Raw genomic sequence first — 22,966 nt, 5'->3', positions numbered from 1 at the left:
ATTTATGACAAATTGTATTGGGATAATTAGTTTAAATTGTTCAAACAGCAAAATCCTCTTTTAAAAAAAATCAAGTAGCTACGATACCTCAGATCCAACTATTGTGTTGTCCTTTGGTTCCATCTTAAAATCTGGACTAGTTGGTGAAAAGGAGGCATCTCCTTTCTCATCGGCAGACTGCTCCACCTCCATAGGCTCCACTTCCGGTGGGTCAACACTCGAACCTATGGTCTCGGTCTGTTCAGTGAAGTAAATAAAATACCTCAACAAGAAACCAAAACGGCCCTCACTATAACTGAAAATAACATATTTTTACTTGATCAAACAAAATCCTCTTAAAATCAAAACCACTACGATACCTTTTGAGAACCAAAACAGATATCCTTAACAACAGCAGTAGTTTGCGCAGAGTCCTGGCCTTGTAGGTCGGGTTTCCTATTCCGGCTCACAATCTGGTCTTCAGCATTCTGGTCCAAGGTGGCCATATTTTTCTTGCTTTTAGTTTTTTTAGCATCAGCCTTTTGACCAGCGATCTTTGTTCCTTCCTCTGAAACGGACTGATGAGAGGAGCTGGCGAACTTGTCCCCCGAGTCTGGTATAACGGCAGTAGTGTCATTTGGAGGTGACTTGAACGTCTGTTTCGTAGGTGATTGAAGAACATTACTCTGCCCAATGTGCTTGTCACCTTGCTCCACTGTCAACTGTGTCTCTGCCATGGCCTCTGACAAAGTTAGTGGACTTATGTTGTCAGACATGTTTAAAGATGATCTGACTGTACAGGCTAATTCATCAGTTAATCAAGCAGGGTAAACACATGATGAAGATGCTGAGCGGTTTCATCATGTTTTACGAGGGTTCATCAGAACAAAGATGCAGGCTTCTTTCCCATGTTTCTTCTTTTGGTCCTCTGGCTCTTTTTATCTGATAGAGCTAAAGAAAATAAGAGTACACAACATGTAAAGTTATGAATATAACTACTGTTCACTGAAGAAAAGGAAATAGGTACAACACACTATGGGGGAGTCGCACCCTTGCTAGTTGTCTGAAGAACCTTTCAATCACGCCTGACAAGGACAAAGGACACTTCTCTCTCCACCATACTGAACACTACTAACCTACCCCAAACCGTTTAAAAAAAAAGAAGAAGTTCTCCTCAATTTCCTGATATCCAATTGGTAGTTAGTCTTGTCCCATTGCTGCAACTCCCATACAGATTCAGGAGAAGCAAAGGCGAGAGCCATGCGTCCTCCAAAACACGATGCTGCCAAGCACTGCTTCTTGACACACTTCTCGCTTAACCCGGAAGCCAGCCGCACCAATGTGTCAGAGAAAACACCGTACAGGTGGCGACCTAAGTCATCTTGCAGGCGCCAGGCCCAGGAAATCCCAAACCCTCCCCTAACCTGGACGACGCTGGGCCAATTGTGAACCGCCTCATGGGTTTCCAGATCACAGCCGGGCTGTGACAGCATGGGATCAAACCCGGGTATGTAGTGACACCTTAAGCACTGATGCGGTGCCTTAGACCGCTGCGCCACTCGGGAGGCCCATCTAAACCGGGTTTTAATACACAAATTCTACTCTATGGTCTTTGACTTTATTACTTAAACCCTTTTTATGCCCCTTTTATCTTCCCATTGTCTTTTCTTACTTCACACAAATTCCCTGCCCACTTCACTCCTCCCCTAAAAAAAGGCGACCAATCCAAAACAAGAGGAAATGGATAGAACAGAGCAGATGCTCCTCATACCAAGACCAAGTTCTTCTACTTTGTTTTACCTCGTTCCCTTCCTTCAGGGAACATTAGTTATATTCATAACTGTAAGTCCCCTTACAGTCAGTTGACTTAGTACAACACAGCTACAATCACCCCCACAAGCTGACACCAGCGAATAGCAATTGAGAACGGCCCACAGCAGACCACCCATCACTCTAATCCGCATAAAATGTGGTGACCTGCACGCTGCCTAGCGACGCTCTACTGTCCCTGCAGTAAGCACACTTCAAGCCACAGAGAGAACATTGACATCCCCGCGCAGTGGGGGTAGCCACGGATCTTCGCAAACCAGGCGAATGAAATCCGCAAGCCATGGTTTCCTGGGCTATTAGGGAGCCACAAGAACCAAAAGACCAGACGCACCCTACCCAGTGCTGAATCAACCCAAGAGGAGGAACTGAGTAAAGTTTGTAGCATTCACCACAAGCCCACATTAGGAGGGAGAGACAGAGTCCCTCCTTGTCGTTTGAGTGCGAGAACACCATCAAGCATGATTTATGGAGTAAGCTCTCCACATCCCCGTATCGATCTACTACGCCTGAAAAAAATGCATGAAAACGAATAGGATTTTTTTTTTTTGGGGGGGGGGGGGGGGGGGGGGCAAGTTTACACGTATGTTTTATTGTTTTGTTCCCGATGCTTTCCTAGATCTCTCAGATGAATTTCAGACACCTCAAACCATACTTCCTTTGGATTTATTCTTTGATTCTCTGTTTTGCCAAGTATGTAGGTGTTATTCAATGTGTTTCTATGGGCTAATAGCAGTAAGGCCAAATTCTGTCATAAAATATTTTTAGCGGGATACCTACAGGGGTATCCTCCCAAATAGCTATATGACCAATGGTATGACCATCTTAAAACAATTCCATATACAATTACACCCCCCCCCCCCCCCCCCCCCCCCCCCCCCCCAATCGGAATACCATTGATCGGCATTTCTCAACGAGTTCAAAGTATGTGAATGCTGAACGTCCTTCCTTAAAAGGCTGAAAGTTTCGGTTTCAATTATCCTCATTACGAAATGCAACTGAGAACGTGCTTTGATGTGTGTGTCTTTTGTGTGTTCGATCGAGCGTTTATACTTCCACTCTGCCAAAACAGTACACAGTTACATTCACTCACCCTTCCAGATAACTTGAAACAGTCTAACCAACAGTCTAACCAGGCCTTGCGTCTGGAAGTAGCTTAGACTAGCTAGCATTTTGCTCAGTTAAAAAGTTGGACTGAAATACATTTAAATGTAATTGATCTACACAAAATACTCCGTAATGTCAAAAAGTGAAAAGAAAATTCAACACATTTTTACAAACTATAAAAAATTGTTATAACTAAAATATAGTTGTTGCATAAGTATTCACCCCATTTGTTTAGGCAAGCCTAAATTAGTTCAGAAGTAACATTGTTACAGTATATGGACTCACTCTGTGTGAAATAATAGAGGTTGACATGATTTTTGAATGAGCTGCAGGACAGGAAGGAAACTATCTAGGAATGTAAGTATGAGGCCATTGGGGATTTTAAAACAGCTAGAGTTTAATGGCTGTGATGGGAGAAAACTCAGGATGGATCAACAACACTCCACAATAATGACTTACATTTATTGTATCTTTATTTAACTAGGCAAGTCAGTAAAGAACAAATTCTTATTTACAATGACGGCCTACCGGCCTACCGGCCTACCGGGGACAGAATTACATTTTTACCTTGTCAGCTCACTTAATGCCCTACTACTTTCAGTTTCACATTCCAATGTTTAATGCCGTTCGTGGTATAGAAAGACGCTAAGGAAGGAGGAGTAAATATCAAATGGTAAAAATAACGCTGACGCATAGGCCTATTTCACAAAACCATAGCTTTTATTAGCTTCCACTTCAACAAATGTAGCCTATATAATCGGATTAATTTTCATGTGGTCCATAATGCCACACTGGGGGGGTGTAGACTTGGTAAATACTATCTACAATGACGGCCTACCAGGGAACAGTGGGTTAACTGCCTGTTCAGGAGCAGAACGACACATTTTTACCTTGTCAGCTCGGGGATTCGAACCAGCAACCTTTCGGTTACTGGCCCAACGCTCTAACCACTAGGCTACCTGCCTTCTGACTTTAGCTGCCACACTGGTATGTGGTATCATAACCAATGTATTAAAGCAATTTAAAGTCTAGAAACCTTGCCAGCACTAAAATAATTAAGACAAACTACTCTAACTTGATTGATAGCCTGAAATGGCTTGGTATCTAGTTGGGAGATCGTGAACCTATCTAGCTGGTTAGCGGAAGCCAACATCAGAAAATTACTAGGTGGCTAGTATTACAGAGAAACAAAAGAATGTCGTATTTATTCATCAAGAAGCAATACATTGGCTACATAGCTTGATCAAATGAATGAACACACACGTACCTCCTGCGAGTCGCGCCTGTCGCCGGCAGTTAAAATGAAATCAAACTGTGTGTCACTCTACTCTCTCTCCTCCACTGACGTAGCACATCTTTGCTCCGGAGCCTAAAAGGAAGGAACCACGTACCAAGGAAAATAGTGTGTCCGCCTCTTAGGTCCTGTTGGAAAGAAAATCATTTAACTTTCCAAATGAGATGAAGCGACTCAGGGCGTTTTTGTCATGTGTTGGAAACTGGTTTTACTTTCGAAATGAGATTAAAAGCAAAAATTGACTATTTGTTGTGAATGATCTGCTGTGCTGTCAGAATCTGTGTTTTTGCCGAGACTCCATGCAAATGTACAGAGATGTGGCCACTTGATTTCATGTAATTTTCCTTTCATAAAAGTTTGTAAATACAAACGGTGTCATACATATAACCTATGAATAAATGGAAAATGAAATGGAATTGATTTCTGTCTCAATCGCATTGTTAGCAATGTTAATCTAGGAAATATGTTTATCATCTGGTCACAAAAGTATTTGATGTGTTTGATACCGTACCATTAATTCCATTCCAGTCATTACAATGAGCCCGTCCTATAGGTCCTCTCACCAGCCTCCTCTGGCGTATATACAATTACAAATGTAGCCTATAAATGTGTACCGTGATGCCACACACACACACACACACACATTAATTGACTATACCTATCAATAAAGGGTAGGCATACTCACCAATTAATCAATTCAGAATGATTAAATTAATATTGACAAGGGCTTGCATTATGATGGGCACAGAACGGAGCTCGCATCAACCCATCATCCAGTAAGATGCCAAAAGGTGCATTAGATTTAGTTGCCTATGGTTTCCGTTTTTTCAACCAATCCAAGCTAGAGGAGCCAAGTCAGTGCACATTGAGATGATCCAACTCAGGGCATTATGTCGTGTTGGCAATTAGTTTTACTTTTGAAATGAGATGAAGCAAAAGTAGCCTATTTCTATTAATGATTTACAGGGTGCTAACAGGTTGTTTTTTAGCCCATGGACTCTGTACAGAGTGGGTGAAAATGCGCCCTGAAATGGTGGTGATTAATATTAACTTCCTATTGTTATAAAATATATTTTACCAAGACAAATATGATTATTCATGTTCTGAATCAGTCAGTGAGGTCTTTAACATATCATTTATATATTATATCCAAAAAGTTGGATTTCGTAGGCTAATACATCAGATAATAAGCACCGAGCTCTGACAGCAGAGCTGGTTTATATTTACATTGTAGTCATTTAGCAGACGCTCTTATCCAGAGTGATTTACAGGAGAAATGTATGGTTAAATGCCTTGCTCAAGGGCACATTTCTTTTTTTTCACCTAGTCGACAAGATGATTCAAACCAGTGACATTTTGGTTATTAGCACAATGCTCTTATCTGCTGGGCTGTTTTGAGGATTTTACGTTTCGTGGTCGGTTGTTTTCAAAGTTGTTTCAGCGGGTTGCAAAAAAAAAAAATCGAAATTAGCATGACACGAGCTGAATTAAATGTAAAAGGCTTTGAAAATAAAAGGCTTGGCATATGCTTGTTTTTGTGAGAAATCTTTGAAAAATAGCAGGAATTTTAAAAGGAATTTTTGTAGGTGGTTTGAAGTCAAGATACAAATCTGATTCCTGGTCATGCGACTTGTGTCTGAACGGTGAAATAAGATTTATTTGCCCTCAAGTGGCGTTTAGACCATCATTTGGCATACCTTCGTTGCTAGCTAGCTACTCTGTCGACAGTTACATGTGGTTAGTTAACCAGCGTGTTAATGGTTTAAAAACCAATTAGTGAATGTACTAGAAAGCTGAACAGCCACCTAGCTAGCTAGTTAACTGACGTGACTCGACAAAAATGGACACGTTTTGAAAGTTGAATCATCTTATCCTTTGAGGCTTTAAAATGTATTCTTACATTATGATTTAGCACATTCAAAGCAACTGTGGGAAACATCCTTGGCAGGCAGTGTTGTTACCTTAGCTTGTTACATAACTTCTGAGTGATCGCAATCAGCCTACACCACTGTGCATACACCCGTTGTTACTATGACAACTAGTATAGCCAGAACACACACACACACACACACACACACACACACGAATGTTTGGAAAGTCAGAGAGCACAGTTACATGCACAAAATAATGAGATTATTGTGGATAGAACAATTTCCCTAATAATCCTGTTTACATGGACACATCTGAAATCAGGCTACCTGATGACACACTGATAAATGCAGAAAATCGGGCAATCAAAATAAACATTCTACCGGCAGTGACCATGTTATATTGAAACTTAATCCTCAGTGTGAAGTGTCCTGCTTGGGAATGTGTGAAACTTACTCCTCAGCCTGAAGTGTCCTGCTTGGGAATGTGTGAAACTTACTCCTCATCGTGAAGTGTCCTGCTTGGGAATGTGTGAAACTTACTCCTCATCCTGAAGTGTCCTGCTTGCGTCACCTCATCAAATAAAATACAATTTTATTGGTCACATACACATATTTAGCAGATGTTATTGCAGGTGTAGCAAAATGCTTGTGTTCCTAGCTCCAACAGTGTAGAAGTATCTAACAATTCACACTAAAATTAAAAGAATGGTATTAAGAAATACATAAATATTAGGATGAGCAATGTCATGGTGGCACTGACTAAAATACAGTAAAATAGAATACAGTATATACATATGAGATGAGTAAAGAAGTATGTAAACATTATTAAAGTGACCAGTGATTCCATGTCTAAGGTGCAAGGTTGAGTTAGCAGGGGGTAGCAGAAACCAAGATTGAACTCTTTGGTCTGAATGCCAGGCGTCATGTCTGGAGGAAACCTGGCACCATCCCTACGGTGAAGCATGGTGGTGGCAGCATCATGTTGTGGGGATGTTTTTCAGCGGCAGGGACTGGGAGACTAGTCAGGATCGAGGGAAAGATGCAAAGTACAGAGGGATCCTTGATGAAAATCTGCTCTGGACCTCAGACTGGGGTGAAGATTCACCTTCCGACAGGACAACGACCCTAAGCACACAGCCAAGACAACGCAGGGGTGGCTTCGGGACAAGTCTCTGAATGTCCTTGAGTGGACCAGCCAGAGCTCGGACTTAAACCTGATCGAACATATCTGGAGAGACCTGAACATAGCTGTGCAGTGAAGCTCCCCATCCAACCTGACAGCGCTTGAGAGGATCTGCAGAGAAGAATGGGAGAAACTCCCCAAATACAGGTGTGCCACGCTTGTAGCGTCATACTCATGTGAAAACGCACCCACCCACCCACACAAACAAACACTCATATTTAACGCATGTCAATATTTCCAATTTAATCAATACGCTCTTTTCGAGTGCAGAATGTACTAAAGACAATTAGTGTAAAAGTATTTGTCATCATTAAGAAATCGCCGGCTCAGTTTCCAGAATGGTTTTAATTCATGATTGGTGTTAACGTTTAAAGCTGAAAAATACAGCAACGTACATCAATGCCAAGGTTAGAAATAACTTAGCAAAATATTCACAGGGCAATACAAGTGAGTGGTTGTCATTTTTCACAGTCACTACAGACACCAGAAAACTTTGTACACAAAATACATGCAACGTCCCATATTACATATCTACGTTTTTTACAAAAACAGAAAATCTGTCCGATACAAGTATCAAATAATTTAAAAAAAATCACCAGAAGAAGAAAACAGACTAAATAAAGCTTCAACACATGATAGCAAACCCAAAAAGTGACTTCAAAAGGTATTATGTACATGACACAAATACATGTATGCTCAATGTATGTATCTGACATTTGAGGAGAAATGGCTACAGTAATATTTGTAATGTGAGAATGCTATACATGCTAAACAAACTGTTAACCCCAGCCTTAGAGGCTTTAGATCAAGTTCAACAGGGGCTAGACTTTGGGTATTGAGCCAGCCAATCAGGATCTCACACACATGTTCCATTTGACAAGGATTGAAGATGTGTATTGAATCTGCTTCAATATAACGATCCATCAAATTGTATTGATTTTAGTGACAGCTAATTCTGTCTGAAGAAAACAAAATACCCTCTGCACACGCAGAGAAACAGTGATGCGTTTTAGCATTTCAGGTGTTTGAACAAAGTAGAATCAAAATACAGATGTACATTTCTAATCCTTCATTTGGGGAGCCCCCCCTAATCCTTCATTTGGGGTGCCCCCCCTAATCCTTCATTTGGGGTGCCCCCCCCTAATCCTTCATTTGGGGTGCCCCCCCAATCCTTCATTTGGGGTGCCCCCCCTCTCCATCTAAACCATCATTTGGGGTGCCCCCCACTCCTCTAATCCATCTGGGGTGCTCCCTCTAATCCATCTGGGGTGCCCCCCACCCTTCTAATCCATTTGGGTTGCCCCCCACCCCTCTAATCCTTCCTTCCCTGTAGCTCAGTTGGTAGAGCATGGTGTTTGCAACACCAGGGTTGTGGGTTCGATTCCCACGGGGGGCCAGCACAGAATTTTTTTTAATGAAATTGTATGAAATGTATGCATTCACTACTGTAAGTCGCTCTGGATAAGAGCGTCTGCTAAATGACTAAAATGTAAATGTAAATGTAAATTTGGGGTGCCACGCCCTCTAATCCTTCATGTGGGGTGCCTCCCCCCTCTAATCCTTCAATTGGGGTGCCCCCCCTCTAATCCTTCATGTGGGGTGCCCCACCCCCCTAATCCTTCATGTGGGGTGCCCCCCCCTCTAATCCTTCATGTGGGGTGTCTCCCCCCTCTAATCCTTCATGTGGGGTGCCTCCCCCCCCTAATCCTTCATGTGGGGTGCCTCCCCCCTCTAATCCTTCATGTGGGGTGCCTCCCCCCTCTAATCCTTCATGTGGGGTGCCTCCCCCCTCTAATCCTTCATGTGGGGTGCCCCCCCTCTAATCCTTCATGTGGGGTGCCTCCCCCCCCTAATCCTTCATGTGGGGTGCCTCCCCCCTCTAATCCTTCATGTGGGGTGCCTCCCCCCCCTAATCCTTCATGTGGGGTGCCTCCCCCCTCTAATCCTTCATGTGGGGTGCCTCCCCCCTCTAATCCTTCATGTGGGGTGCCTCCCCCCTCTAATCCTTCATGTGGGGTGCCTCCCCCCTCTAATCCTTCATGTGGGGTGCCTCCCCCCTCTAATCCTTCATGTGGGGTGCCCCCCCCTCTAATCCTTCATGTGGGGTGCCTCCCCCCTCTAATCCTTCATGTGGGGTGCCTCCCCCCTCTAATCCTTCATGTGGGGTGTCTCCCCCCTCTAATCCTTCATGTGGGGTGCCTCCCCCCTCTAATCCTTCATGTGGGGTGCCTCCCCCCTCTAATCCTTCATGTGGGGTCTCCCCCCTCTAATCCTTCATGTGGGGTGCCTCCCCCCTCTAATCCTTCATGTGGGGTGCCTCCCCCCTCTAATCCTTCATGTGGGGTCTCCCCCCTCTAATCCTTCATGTGGGGTGCCTCTCCCCTCTAATCCTTCATGTGGGGTGTCTCCCCCCTCTAATCCTTCATGTGGGGTGTCTCCCCCCTCTAATCCTTCATGTGGGGTGTGTCCCCCCTCTAATCCTTCATGTGGGGTGCCTCCCCCCTCTAATCCTTCATGTGGGGTGCCTCACCCCTCTAATCCTTCATGTGGGGTCTCCCCCCTCTAATCCTTCATGTGGGGTGCCTCCCCCCTCTAATCCTTCATGTGGGGTGCCTCCCCCCTCTAATCCTTCATGTGGGGTGTCTCCCCCCTCTAATCCTTCATGTGGGGTGTCTCCCCCCTCTAATCCTTCATGTGGGGTGCCTCCCCCCTCTAATCCTTCATGTGGGGTGCCTCCCCCCTCTAATCCTTCATGTGGGGTGTCTCCCCCCTCTAATCCTTCATGTGGGGTGCCTCCCCCCTCTAATCCTTCATGTGGGGTGCCTCCCCCCTCTAATCCTTCATGTGGGGTCTCCCCCCTCTAATCCTTCATGTGGGGTGCCTCCCCCCTCTAATCCTTCATGTGGGGTGCCCCACCCCCCTCTAATCCTTCATTTGGGGTGCCCCCCCATAATTTAGTTCTGGTCCACTGATACAGGTATGAGAGGAGGAGGACCTTGAGTGAAACATCCCAATCTGCTTTCCAAAAGTCTTTATGAAAATGAACATCTTTGAATAATCTTCTAATAACTTAAGTTATATACCGGCCTTACAAAACATTTGTATCATTGCCACACACACACTCCAAATCCCTCACTGGCCTATGTTTCAATGTAAAGTAATAATAAATTACATGTGCAACTTTCAGACATGTACAATATGATAACTTCATGACGACAACAGTATAAAACAAGTATTTTCCATTGAGCTGGCAGAATAAGAACTGTAAGTCTGTGAAAGCAATGCAAGTCAATTGTCACTCAGTTTGTGTAAGCACATAACGTTCACATTTATGGACATTTCAATATGCACGTGAAACAATTACAATCTGAAACTTGGACGGTATTGTAGCAACTACACAGATAATTCTATGGTCAAACATTAAATTGACTCTCTGGTTTCAAAAGAAAGGGATTTAGATAAAAGTGGAACTATGGAACACAATAGCATAGAGGCATTACTACACCAAACACCTACACGAAACTGCCAAAATAAAAGGAAACACTTGAGTAAATGAGGGATACAAAGTGGGGTGCCCCACAGGTGCTTCCACACAGGTGTGGTTTTCTGAGTTAATTGTAATAGTAGAATGCACAAGGTGTAATTTCTAAATTGGTTAGTGCATCATCAGTTTTCCTCTTGTCATGTCAGTCATTGTATACCTTAGAGCAGGGTTTCCCATCATGCTTATGGTCATGTATAAAAATGCCCAGGTGCCCATTATTTTGGCTACCATGGCAAGAAGAAGACTTTGAAAGAGGGGGTCTCCCAGGAGAACAGGGGGTTGAAAGAGGGGGTCTCCCAGGAGAACAGGGGGTTGAAAGAGGGGGTCTCCCAGGAGAACAGGGGGTTGAAAGAGGGTGTCTCCCAGGAGAACAGGGGGTTGAAAGAGGGTGTGTCTCAGTCACCAGATCTCAATTGGGAGATTCTGGAGCGGCGTCTTGAGACAGCGTTTTCCACCACCATTATTAACATAACGCCAAATGGTGGAATTTCCCGTGGAAGAATGGTGTCGCATCCCTCCAATAGAGTTCCACACACTTGTTGAATCTTTGCCAAGGCGCATTGAAGCTGTTCTGTCACCTCGTGGTGGCCTAACGCCCTATTGAGACACTTTATGTTGGTGTTTCCTTTATTTTTGGCAGTTACCCGTATCTTTTTTGTTCAGAATGCAGTCCTTCATAAAAAATAAAAAAAAATAAACATTATATATCTTTTAAACAACTCATTGATTGGCTCAGTCATACACACTTTGGTGGGTGCTAATTAATACAGAAAAATAACATTTTTCTTTAAATACAAATTAAGGTTGATGTCCTAACCACTTTTTACAAAGATGGTTATTTTTAGTACCAAACGTGTATTAAACCACAGGTAACCGTTTTGACCCGGGTAAAATCTCACCCTTATGATTGTCACATCATAGATGATTGGCATTGAGCATACTTATAGGGGATGCATTTGGGACTATGGCTTCAATAAAATCAGTTAATTCATGAAATAATTTGAGTTCTTATTTTCCAGCCATACATGATATATCATGTCTTAATGTGTTTCAAATGTCCTAGACAAACATAAGTCCACACATAATATTTGAAACTGTAACTTTGTGCTTCTGAAGCAATGCATTTGGCTTGTATTCATGCCATCGACATCCCTTTTTTTTTTTGCGTCCCTCAAAATTACAGGAAACCGGGTAGGGTCCTCACCGCTCATTGTTTTATTTTAATTTATTTATTTAACCTTTATATTTAACTAGGCAAGTCAGTTAAGAACAAATTCTTATTTACAATGACGGCCTACCCCGGCCCTAACCCGGACGACGCTGGGCCAATTGTGCGCCGCCCTATGGGACTCCCTATCACGGCCGGATGTGATACAGCCTGGATTTGAACCAGGGACTGTAGTGACGCCTCTTGCACTGAGATGCAGTGCTTTAGACCGCTGTGCCACTCAGGAGCCCTGTCGTGCACTCTTACCACATTCTTACAGTGGGTCGTTTAAAGGGATAGTTCCCCCAAATTACAAAATGGTATATTGGCTTCCTTACCCTGTAAGCAGTCTATGGACAGCAGTCAATGCTATGGTTTAGTTTCCTTGGGAACGGTTTCCACATGCTAACGATTTAGCAGTTGTGGCACAAATCCCATTCAAGTCATTGGACAGACATTAGCATTTTCTGTGCATCATTTTCAAATCCTCAATAAGTTACTTTTTTTTTTTAGCTTCACGAACAATTTGAGATACTTTTGGATCATTTGGAAATTATGTGCTAAAAATGCTAATATCGGTCCCATGACTTGAATGGGATTTGTGCCACAACTGCTAAATCGTTAGCATGTGGAAACCGTTCCCAAGGAAACTAAACCATAGCATGGATTGCTGTCATAACTTGTTCACAGGGTGTAATTTTGGGTGAACTGTCCCTTGAAATCATACCATGCTATCATTTCCCATTGACAACTAAAGAGAAAATAAATACAAAAATATATATATTTTTAAGTATTTACAATTAACTCACTGATGGTGCTGAAACCCACTGACTTGTCTGAAATCTCAACCAGATTAATACCACAAGAGAACTGAAGGCCTTCGCTGATCTAGTTTCTTCTTAACCCTTCTCTAAGCTGGCCTTTATCTGGTAGTGAAGCTTCAAGCTGGTTCGTCTACATGAGGAAAAAAATCTGTGATGTCTTTTCTATATGATGACGAATGTCATTGCAAGTGACCAAATACATTTCCCCTTGATGGACAATAAAGTTGTGAATCAAACTCAAAATGTTATGACAAAAGTGCAACAATTTTTTTTTTTTTTATGTGTGTTTGTTTCATTTCTGACCGGTAGAAAAGTCTTTATCACCATTTGTCATCTCATCCGAACCAATAAAGCCTTTTCTTGCTCAACCTACTTGGAGTTTAAAAAATTGGTCTTTAAATCGGCAGACATTGTTTGTATGGCTATAATAAATAGTATGGTCTGACAGAGCAGGGGGTGGTTCAGGATTGGCTGAGCCTTGGATGTTAAATAACTAGTTATTCAGAAAGCCAAGTCCTTTCTCCCTTATCTGAAAACTCAAAGAGTCATGACTTCTGCTGTAAAGTCCGGCTGCATGACGCAGGGACCAGGGTCGACGATGAGTATCAGTCCTGCTGCATGACGCAAGGACCAGGGTCGACGATGAGTATCAGTCCTGCTGCATGACGCAAGGACCAGGGTCGACGATGAGCATCAGTCCGGCTGCATGACGCAAGGACCAGGGTCGACGATGAGCATCAGTCCTGCTGCATGACGCAAGGACCAGGATCGACGATGAGTATCAGTCCGGCTGCATGACGCAAGGACCAGGGTCGACGATGAGCATCAGTCCGCTGCATGACGCAAGGACCAGGGTCGACGATGAGCATCAGTCCTGCTGCATGACGCAAGGACCAGGGTCGACGATGAGCATCAGCCCGGCTGCATGACGCAAGGACCAGGGTCGACGATGAGCATCAGTCCGCTGCATGACGCAAGGACCAGGGTCGATGATGAGTATCAGTCCGCTGCATGACGCAAGGACCAGGGTCGACGATGAGTATCAGTCCGGCTGCATGACGCAAGGACCAGGGTCGACGATGAGCATCCATCTAGCTTGTGTTTTGCAATGTGTCCAGTCAACAGTGGTCTGAAACGTTGGCTCAAATAGTTAGGGGGCCATGGCAGTGTTGATCTCCAAGGGCCCAAGTCACTGGTCCCCTGAGCCTACTTATCACAGTCTCTTAACATTGTCAGTCTTCTTTGTGCATTTACAGGTATTTTTTTTCCATCCTTTCTTCTAAGCAAAACCCAACATGGGCCAAAGAAATATGAGCTTGCTCACACGTTTATAGCAGCGGAAACAAACGACGACAAGCGAGAAAGCTTTGACACGAAACAAGGGCTTAAATATTTGTTTTCCTTTCTCCGGAAAGAGAGACATCGCACGTAGTCCTTGGCTAAAACGCTGCTGTGTGTGTGTCTCTAGTGGTAAAGAGCATCTGCTCCAGTCTGTAGAATCGGACACAGGACACACTTCCTCACCACTCATTTCTTAGGATTCCAATCAATTCCTCCATTCCACCATTTTATCAGAGTTTGTTAGACTCCCATAGAAATGGGCTTGGCACTAACTCCCCACTGGGCAAGCTGACTGGTTGTCCACTACTCAAATGACATTAGGTTGGTTGGTATCTGGTAGGCACAAGCAGAGTACATTAAGGAATTAGGTGATTGACAGCTGTGGTCAGAATGAAATGGCACATTTTCCCCAAGAGATTGAAAGAAAAAATATCTTCAGTCATTTAATTTTTGGTGTCATCCTCGATCATTTAAAAAAAAAATGCATGTACTATCATTGAATTGATGTTGTGTCTGTGTATATATTTAAAAATAAATAAATAATTGGAATCGATTAGAAAAACAACATTACCTGAGGTCTACAGCTCCTGCAAGCCTCCTCCAGGTTTTTGTGCCAGATGATAGCAGAGAATCTGGATCCTGTCTGGAACTTGTAAACATTACCTGTGAAGCAACAAGACAAGAGGGCTTTGGAGTTTGACCTAAAACAACTTAACCATTTGCATGAGATAGTTAAGGTCAGACCGAATAACCCCCCTTCTCCTCCCTCCTTGGTTCTTTGGGAATCCAGCAGTTACCAGGTTTCCATCCAACCTTTTTAATCGAGTGAGGTACATGTCAGATGAAACAACATGTCATGATAGGCCTGATGAAAACAGAACATTTGTCGACGAAATAAAATACGCTCGACAAGGTGGGATCTTTTTTTTGTGTCTGTAAAATTAATTAGGCGAGAAATCTCAGTGGAAACGCTTTCAATGCGCAAATATTGATATAATAACCATTATTATTGAAATAAATTTGAAGTCACGCAATGACATGTGTGGTCCTCCCTACTATTACTCGTTGGGGAAAGCATGCAGTTTATTAGGCTATAGATGAAATAACTGATGATGAACTTAACAGGGTGATCAAAGTGCACTGTGATGAGCTTGTTGCTCCTTTCCAATAAATATCAAAGGTCTAATTCTGGTGACATGATCATCGATGCAGGACCGAATTTGTGAAACCCTGCCTTAGGAGAGATATTTATAACTTGTCAGAAATGTCCAGATCAACTAGCCAATGTCAGCTAAGGAAGGGCCTGAGGGATATTCCCCAATGCAGGAAGGGGGGGGGCCCTGAGTGAAAAATTTGGGAGTCCCTGATGCAGGCTATATCCGCACTGTATCTGCAAGCTGTTAGCTAGACAGCACGTACCAAGACCAGAGTGGTCACATTCGCAATATAACGAAATATTTTTATTGTTGTGAGAAAAGCATCAGTAGAGTTGAAAACCCATTTAACTTGTATATGTACTCGGTACATGGGAATTTACCCGCAGAAGATATTTTTATTTGCACTACGTCATTTTATCTGCAACAAGTCAATTTGATGGAAACATCTCTGGTGGGAAAATGCAAATTTTTATTTAATGTATATTTTAGAATATTCACATGAAAATCTGTTGCCAATTGGATGGAAACCTAGCTACTGGCACACAAACCTCAACTGAAGAGACAAAGTTGTCCCCGAGTGACAAAAATCAATGGTGGTTTGGTGAGCAAAATAAAAGTACCTCAACCATTAGGACTATCTTTACCCTCGCCCATACCGACAAAACCATGGACAAACTACTGTACAGTTCATGTTCACAGACAGGTCTGGATTGGAGACTCGTTTAGAAACAGGTGTGCACGCTCCACCCTCGTTAATTTGCAGTGACAGGGTCCTTCGCTTCGGCGCTCCTCTGACACAGGCGTCATTTCGCAAATGTGCGCTAGAAAACCAAACCTTATATGCCTCAGACATCCAGCAATATGTCCTGGGATCAACAAATATATGAATATACAGTCACATCCAGAATTATTGGATCCCTTGTTAAAGACAAGTATAAAATAAATAATACCAAATACTGAGCTACTGTATATTGTCTGCCAAATTTTTTGGGGAAAATATATTTTATACTAATACAATTTCTCCTGTACAACATTCAAAAAAATTTTCTGCAAGGCTCACCTTTATCCGGGTCGTTAAGGTGGAAGATGTTCGGTCTAGCCGGGTCGTCAGGCAGGACCACCATCCAGCCCGTTACACAAACCTTCTTACAGGCTGAAGATTTGTACTGCAGGGAAGATGTGACCACACTGGATAAGATGAACGGCATCGGAAGTGTGTAATGAAAACAACACAGCCTTCTGCCTCTACAGGACGCCGTTTGTTTGGTTGTTGATCCAAATGTCTTTCTCCACTTTTACTCACATTTATTTATTTGCTACTCATCAATTGTTTCCCTACATTTCTTTCTAGTAAACTGAACATTGTTTTCCCTACATTTATTTCTAGTAAACTGAACATTGTGACTTTTAAGACCACTATTTAGTTTGTGTTGAGAGAAAAAACCTGCAGTAGACAGGTTCTTCAGGAGTGTATTCATTAGTGCACATCCGTAGCAAACTGTAGCAAAACATTTTGCAACTGAAAACGTTGGGCAACAAAAACTGATGTTTCTTATTGGACAAGTTCAACTTTGTCCCTCCCTGTTCCGTCCGTTTGCTTCCTAGTGAATACACCAATGGTCTCACTCACATGCTTCCTCTCGGAGGCCCTCAAGGCTTTGGCCCCGTAGAACGTCAGCGTCGAACCAGAGAGAGTGATCCAAAAGCGTGTCCACGATGACAACTGGAGCGAGCACGCACACACACACACACACACACACACACACACACACACACACACACACACACACACACACACACACACACACACACACACACACACACACACACACACACACACACACAGACAGTGTTGACTATAAGAATAACTTACAATGAACAACTTGTTCCTTGATCACTATAGTATCGCATAACAGTAAGAAAATGTTCAATTACAGAGAAAAGGAGGAACGAGTGGGTAAGAAAACACTGGAGAAGCAAAAACTTGGACCAGGAGTCAGACAGAAAACAAATCCCTCCTTACCTTGGACCAGGAGTCAGACAGAGGACACATCCCTCCTTACCTTGGACCAGGAGTCAGACAGAGGACACATCCCTCCTTACCTTGGACCAGGAGTCAGACAGAGGACACATCCCTCCTTACCTTGGACCAGGAGTCAGACAGAGGACACATCCCTCCTTACCTTGGGTTTTCGGCCCTCTTTCAGCAGGGTCTTCCTCCGAAGGGGCCCCTCGATAGTAACACTTCCCACCTCGCTGCACCCATGGCACGGGTTGGCACCTGAGGGGCTGGGGGAGGGATGAGGATGGGGAAAGGTTCAAAACCAAAGTTGTATGAACAGCAGTAGAAGAGACTGTGGCTTCTCTAGTACCCTTTTCACACTACTGAACCAAGCCGGCCCCGGTTTTGCATCCATCATAGTCGCTGGAACTGTACTGGAAGGAACCATATAACCAGAACGCGATAGTGTGAAAAGGGTATAGGTCTCTGACACCCCTCGTCTCTTTGGCAGAGCTCCTCAAAATGATCAGATGTGGTGTTGTGTGATAACGGGATGTGAATTGGGGCTTGCATGCTTTTTACTAAGTTCCACGACCAAAGGAAGGGCTATTTGAAACCCTCAGTCTCAATAAACCAGTCCAGGAGAGGAGAGAACAGTGGGTACCCAGCGGGCAAAAATTAGGCCGGGACCGTCATAATTACGTCATTGTTATGTTGTAAAAAACGGGTTTTCTGGTTGTAGAGTGGTCAGGGAACCAGATTAAGACAAGAAAAGGTGTCTTCATTACATTATCAAAGCATCAGGGAAAACCTTTGATATTTTAGATATCTGGTCAGATAACAACCAAATAACGAGTTTAAGACGTGTTGTTATACAAGTTCCAAAATGAGACCTTCCTTATATAATCAGTATACAACAGGAATGATGTAATTCCAACCAATTTTGCCCACTGTTTATAGGCGATTTAGCTATTCAGACTTTCTAGGGAGCATGGAAGAGGGTGAAGCATGGGATCGCCATGCCAACCAAAAGGGGACAAGCTGATGACGATAAACGTTAGCCTGATCTTGACCACGTTCAGATCACATTCTGATCCCTCTGTAGCAGAGAGTTGACATTGGAACAGTGGGACAAAAGCGATCTTGAGATAATATGCGCATACCTTCAAGGTTTTGTGTAAACCGTGTGCATCGATATCAGTGGAAGAGTCGTACATATGCACATGTGTTAAAAAGTTAGGATTTGGCCCAGTCTCCGTCAATGAGTGCCTTGGTATAAAGTATAAATTACAGTAGAACATTTCCATGAGAACCCTGAAGAAGCATCCTGTACACTCCTCTCGCCAAAATGGTTCTCATTTAAATTCTCAGTGAAACACCCTCCCAAATGACAAACAAACAGCTTAGGGTCAACGGGCCCCAAAGTAAAGGAAATCAAAAACACCATCCCAAAATACAGAGTCAAGGAACTATGTAGCATTTGTCCAAGTCCTTTGTCCCTTACCCCTGGAGTGTGGAGACGAGGGACTCAAAAGGCTGTGACCGTGATATACAGAGAAGGAAGGATGCCCCGGGTAGAAGTTTCCCCTACTCCAAGCTCACTACATCTTTCCCAAACCACAACCCCTGAAACCCCAACCTTAAAGGGGAAGTTCAGTATTTTACAATATAACGCTGAGATAGTTCTTCACCCTAAAATGTGTCTATGCGCAAAGAGAAAATGTAATCCGTAGTTTGTTTTTCTTTAAACAGCCACTACAAACTTCAGCCTGCGCCATCTTAAAACCATGCGGAGTATGTAAAAAAAGAAAGGCAAACTAATTTCTTAATATGCTCCACATATCCCTGTCATGCCCATACATTTTTAAGCTAGCAGTGGCCAAAGTTTGTTGTGCTGTTTAAAGTTAAACCGGACCATGGATTCCAGTTTCTCCTGGCCCATAAACTACCAGCAGGGTGAGGAAACCATCTAACATCAAATTGTAAAATACTGAACTTCCCCTTTAACCATTAAACCCACCAAAACTGTGAAGAAACTGACCGTAGACCAGGGGTTAGGGGCAACTTCCACCAACAGTGTGAAGAGATTGAGTGAGACGGACGCTGCATGCAGTGACAAGAGGTGACAGCGTGACCCCCACCCTTCTTTTCCCAGAGATGAATGACCTATGACCTTAGAACATGTGACATAACCCACCACCACCACCACCACCACCACCACCACCACTGTACCTGTAAACATAGCTGCGGCTCCGGGGTGAATTACGTAGAGGGACCTTCCAGTTGGGGCCCAGTGTGGCATACATGCGTCCCCTGTGTTTGCACATTGTCAACAGTCAGTCTGAGTTGCCAGGAAGGTCACTGCTATTTGGTTTACAATACCCCCCCCCCCCCCCTTTTTCACAAGTGTACCTAATAGTTCTGATGTTTAAACCAGACCTGGGACAAATACATACGTAAAATATTTACGCAATGAACCCAATTAAATAGTCCCCAAAGCACAAACTTCAAGCTAAATGAAGTACAGTGTATTTGACCCAGGTCTGATTCATTCAGTGATTGGAATTTAAAGAGGAGAAATCGGGTGAGATTAATCGCACTTCTTGCCGGACATGGAAACCGAGATAACATGAGAACGTTGGTCGACACTCAACGCTGGGACCCTTTAGAGCAATGATATTGTTCTTTAGTGAGTTTTATGCAGTCAGGTCGATTTGACACGCTTAGACACTCATTTGCAACAATTTCAAAACAGGGTAGAATGTTAGTATGAGGCTTGTAATCCCTTTGAGATGATAAACATGAGCAACTACGTAAACACTATTAGTAAATCATTCAAGGAGGTACAGTTCAACTCGGAAAGTATTACGCAAAACAGCCCATCAATACATTGTAAGTATGTCTGCTTATCTATGACTAGTGTCATTCACTAATAGTGTGCAAATAGAGACCCATTTCAAAGTGATAAAACAAAAAAACGGGGAAGGTTAAGCGCTGGGTTGGGTTGCCATGTTAAAAAACGTCAGATGGTACCAACCTTTCCATCCCTGGCGAGAGTTCCTCGCCGAATGAGCTTTCACTGCTGCCTACAGAGGAGACAGGGAAATACTGCTGTCATGGACAGACACTACTAACTGGCAGCCTCAGACTACCCAATACTCGAATTCTGAGCATTACACAGCTTAAAGTGAAAGTTCACTCCAAAATCAATGTTTGTCAGACATTTTCAGATGAGTCCACACTGCCGTGAACTACGCACGGTTGATGACGAACCCGAGCGAACAGTAAAAATTGGGAAGCGTCTGCAGCAGGGGTGCAAGAGGAAGCCTGTATGGTGAGAGAGCAGTAGGGACGACATGGCCAGCACCGCCGTAGGGTCGACATGGCCCAGCACCGCCGTAGGGTCGACATGGCCGGCACCGCGGTAGGGTCGACATGGCCGGCACCGCGGTAGGATCGACATGGCCGGCACCACAGTAGGGTCGACATGAACAGCACCGGGTACACGTGAGCTTTGCTAACACGGAGGTGTGTGGATGTCTACAAACCTGGCAACATCTTCAAAGGACATTTTAGTATATGGACCACATTATTGTTCATAAAATTAACTTTATGTAACCTTTATTTAACTAGGCAACTCAGTGAAGAACAAATTCTTATTTACAATGACGGCCTACCCCGGCCAAACCCGGACGACGCTGGATCAATTGTGCGCCGGGATTCGAACCAGGGACTGCAGTGACTGCTCTTGCGCTGAGATGCAGTGGCTTAGACCGCTGCGCCACTCGGGATCCACATGATGATACTAGTACTCATTCTTTCACATGTGACTCTGCTGTAGTGTTTGATCTTGTGCGGTATAAACACATATTTCTATAAACCAGACATAGGGTCTATTGTTTCCACTGGTTTTGGTCTTGATAAGACCCATTAGAGTTTTGGAAATGTTGGACAAACTTCGACTTTGGAGTGAACCACCATCACATTAAACTAAGTGTTTGCATCAATACAAAGTTTGCATCAGATTCTTCCCCCCCCCAAGAGGGAAATTTGATCCAAAAGATAGACCTAGAAGAAAAAGCTGAAGTAACAAAAACATGAAATACAATTTAATGTGGAAATATAGATTTAACTCGGTGACTGCATACCCTACTATGGAGGCATAGACTATAAAATAGATGTTGCAGACAAGACTTCAAGAAAAACAATTAAAAAGTGAGGCTTTGTGGACATCTTTCAACATGTGGTATTGAGGTTGTATGGGGGGGGGGGGGGGGGGGGGGTACCTAAAGACATGCCGTTAGATACGGCCATGCTGTGTGGGTCATTTCGAGCTGGGCTCTGGGACTCCAGGAAGCTGTCATCCAGCAGGTGGCGTGGCTTCTCAATGGGGAATGTGGCGCTCTTACTCTCCACCATGCCGTACGCCATCATACTAGGGGGAGGTGGAGAGAGTCAGGGGGAGACAGGGAGAGAGAGTGGAGAGAGAGGGAGAGTAACAATGGGAGAGGGAGAGTAACAGAGAGAGTAACAGAGGGAGAGAGAGAGAGTAACAGAGGGAGAGAGAGGGAGAGTAACAGAGGGAGAGTGAGGGAGAGTAACAGAGGGAGAGTAACAGAGGGAGAGAGAGGGAGAGTAACAGAGGGAGAGTAACAGAGGGAGAGTGAGGGAGAGTAACAGAGGGAGAGTGAGGGAGAGTAACAGAGGGAGAGTAACAGAGGGAGAGTGAGGGAGAGTAACAGAGGGAGAGTAACAGAGGGAGAGAGAGGGAGAGTAACAGAGGGAGAGTAACAGAGGGAGAGTGAGGGAGAGTAACAGAGGGAGAGTGAGGGAGAGTAACAGAGGGAGAGTAACAGAGGGAGAGTGAGGGAGAGTAACAGAGGGAGAGTAACAGAGGGAGAGAGAGGGAGAGTAACAGAGGGAGAGTAACAGAGGGAGAGTGAGGGAGAGTAACAGAGGGAGAGTTACAGAGGGAGAGAGAGAGAGTAACAGAGGGAGAGTGAGGGAGAGTAACAGAGGGAGAGTAACAGAGGGAGAGTAACAGAGGGAGAGAGAGAGAGTAACAGAGGGAGAGTGAGGGAGAGTAACAGAGGGAGAGTAACAGAGGGAGAGTGAGGGAGAGTAACAGAGGGAGAGTGAGGGAGAGTAACAGAGGGAGAGTAACAGAGGGAGGGGTAAATCATTGCACTCTATTGGAGACGTACTACGATATCTTATTATATTCAGTGAACTGAAACACAAGTACTGTACACAGACACTCACTTGTTGCCCAGGCTGTGGCTCTTCCTGTGGCGAGAGGGGGGAGGGGTGGGCATGTGCACCATCACCGAGGCGTCGGGACAGGTGGGTCGCCGGTAGTTGTACCTCACAGAGGCAGACACATCAGACGGACCTGAGAGGAGGAGCAAAATGACAAGTCAGAATTACAAGTCAGAATCCCTCAAGTCGCCACCATTGGTCATTAAGCACAACGCTTGGCCCCACTTTTGGCAAATCAGCTGTTATCCGCTAATACGCCCAGAGATAAAAACAAGGAATGGTTCTCGAGCTAACACTATCCATACCCCCCCCCCCCCACTGAACCTGAGACATGGGACAGAAACACCTTTATAAACAATAACACCACCGGA

The 22,966-nt window shown here is 44.0% G+C and overlaps 2 protein-coding genes across 3 annotated transcripts in view; both read right to left on the bottom strand.

Moving 5' to 3' along the window:
* The window catches only part of LOC106572043 (E3 ubiquitin-protein ligase rnf213-alpha), a 78,575-nt gene extending 74,155 nt beyond the window's left edge, over positions 1–4,420 (bottom strand). Inside the window, exons 1-3 of the mRNA XM_045693885.2 lie at positions 4,181–4,420; positions 360–930; positions 88–237 (exon numbers count right to left, since the gene is read on the bottom strand). Coding sequence (XP_045549841.1) covers positions 88–237; positions 360–755 — 546 coding nt within the window. The 5' untranslated portion in view covers positions 756–930; positions 4,181–4,420. The remainder of the gene's footprint in view (positions 1–87; positions 238–359; positions 931–4,180) is intronic.
* A 3,167-nt stretch (positions 4,421–7,587) lies between these two features.
* LOC106572010 (ras-specific guanine nucleotide-releasing factor RalGPS1) overlaps positions 7,588–22,966 on the bottom strand; it is a 284,633-nt gene continuing 269,254 nt past the window's right edge. The window contains exons 12-20 of one of the 2 annotated variants that reach the window (XM_014145707.3): positions 22,599–22,728; positions 21,623–21,771; positions 20,374–20,422; positions 19,569–19,649; positions 17,518–17,623; positions 16,965–17,057; positions 16,395–16,500; positions 14,749–14,840; positions 7,588–14,510 (exon numbers count right to left, since the gene is read on the bottom strand). In XM_014145707.3, the coding sequence (XP_014001182.1) occupies positions 14,481–14,510; positions 14,749–14,840; positions 16,395–16,500; positions 16,965–17,057; positions 17,518–17,623; positions 19,569–19,649; positions 20,374–20,422; positions 21,623–21,771; positions 22,599–22,728 (836 nt within the window). In that variant the 3' untranslated portion in view covers positions 7,588–14,480. The remainder of the gene's footprint in view (positions 14,511–14,748; positions 14,841–16,394; positions 16,501–16,964; positions 17,058–17,517; positions 17,624–19,568; positions 19,650–20,373; positions 20,423–21,622; positions 21,772–22,598; positions 22,729–22,966) is intronic. The other variant, XM_014145728.3, reaches the window with a different exon arrangement.

This window comes from Salmo salar, chromosome 01, assembly GCF_965601325.2.
Source record: "Salmo salar chromosome 01, fSalSal1, whole genome shotgun sequence".
NCBI lineage: Eukaryota > Metazoa > Chordata > Actinopteri > Salmoniformes > Salmonidae > Salmo > Salmo salar.
Note: the sequence above shows the minus strand (reverse complement) of the source record. Positions and strands in the feature narration are given on the sequence as shown.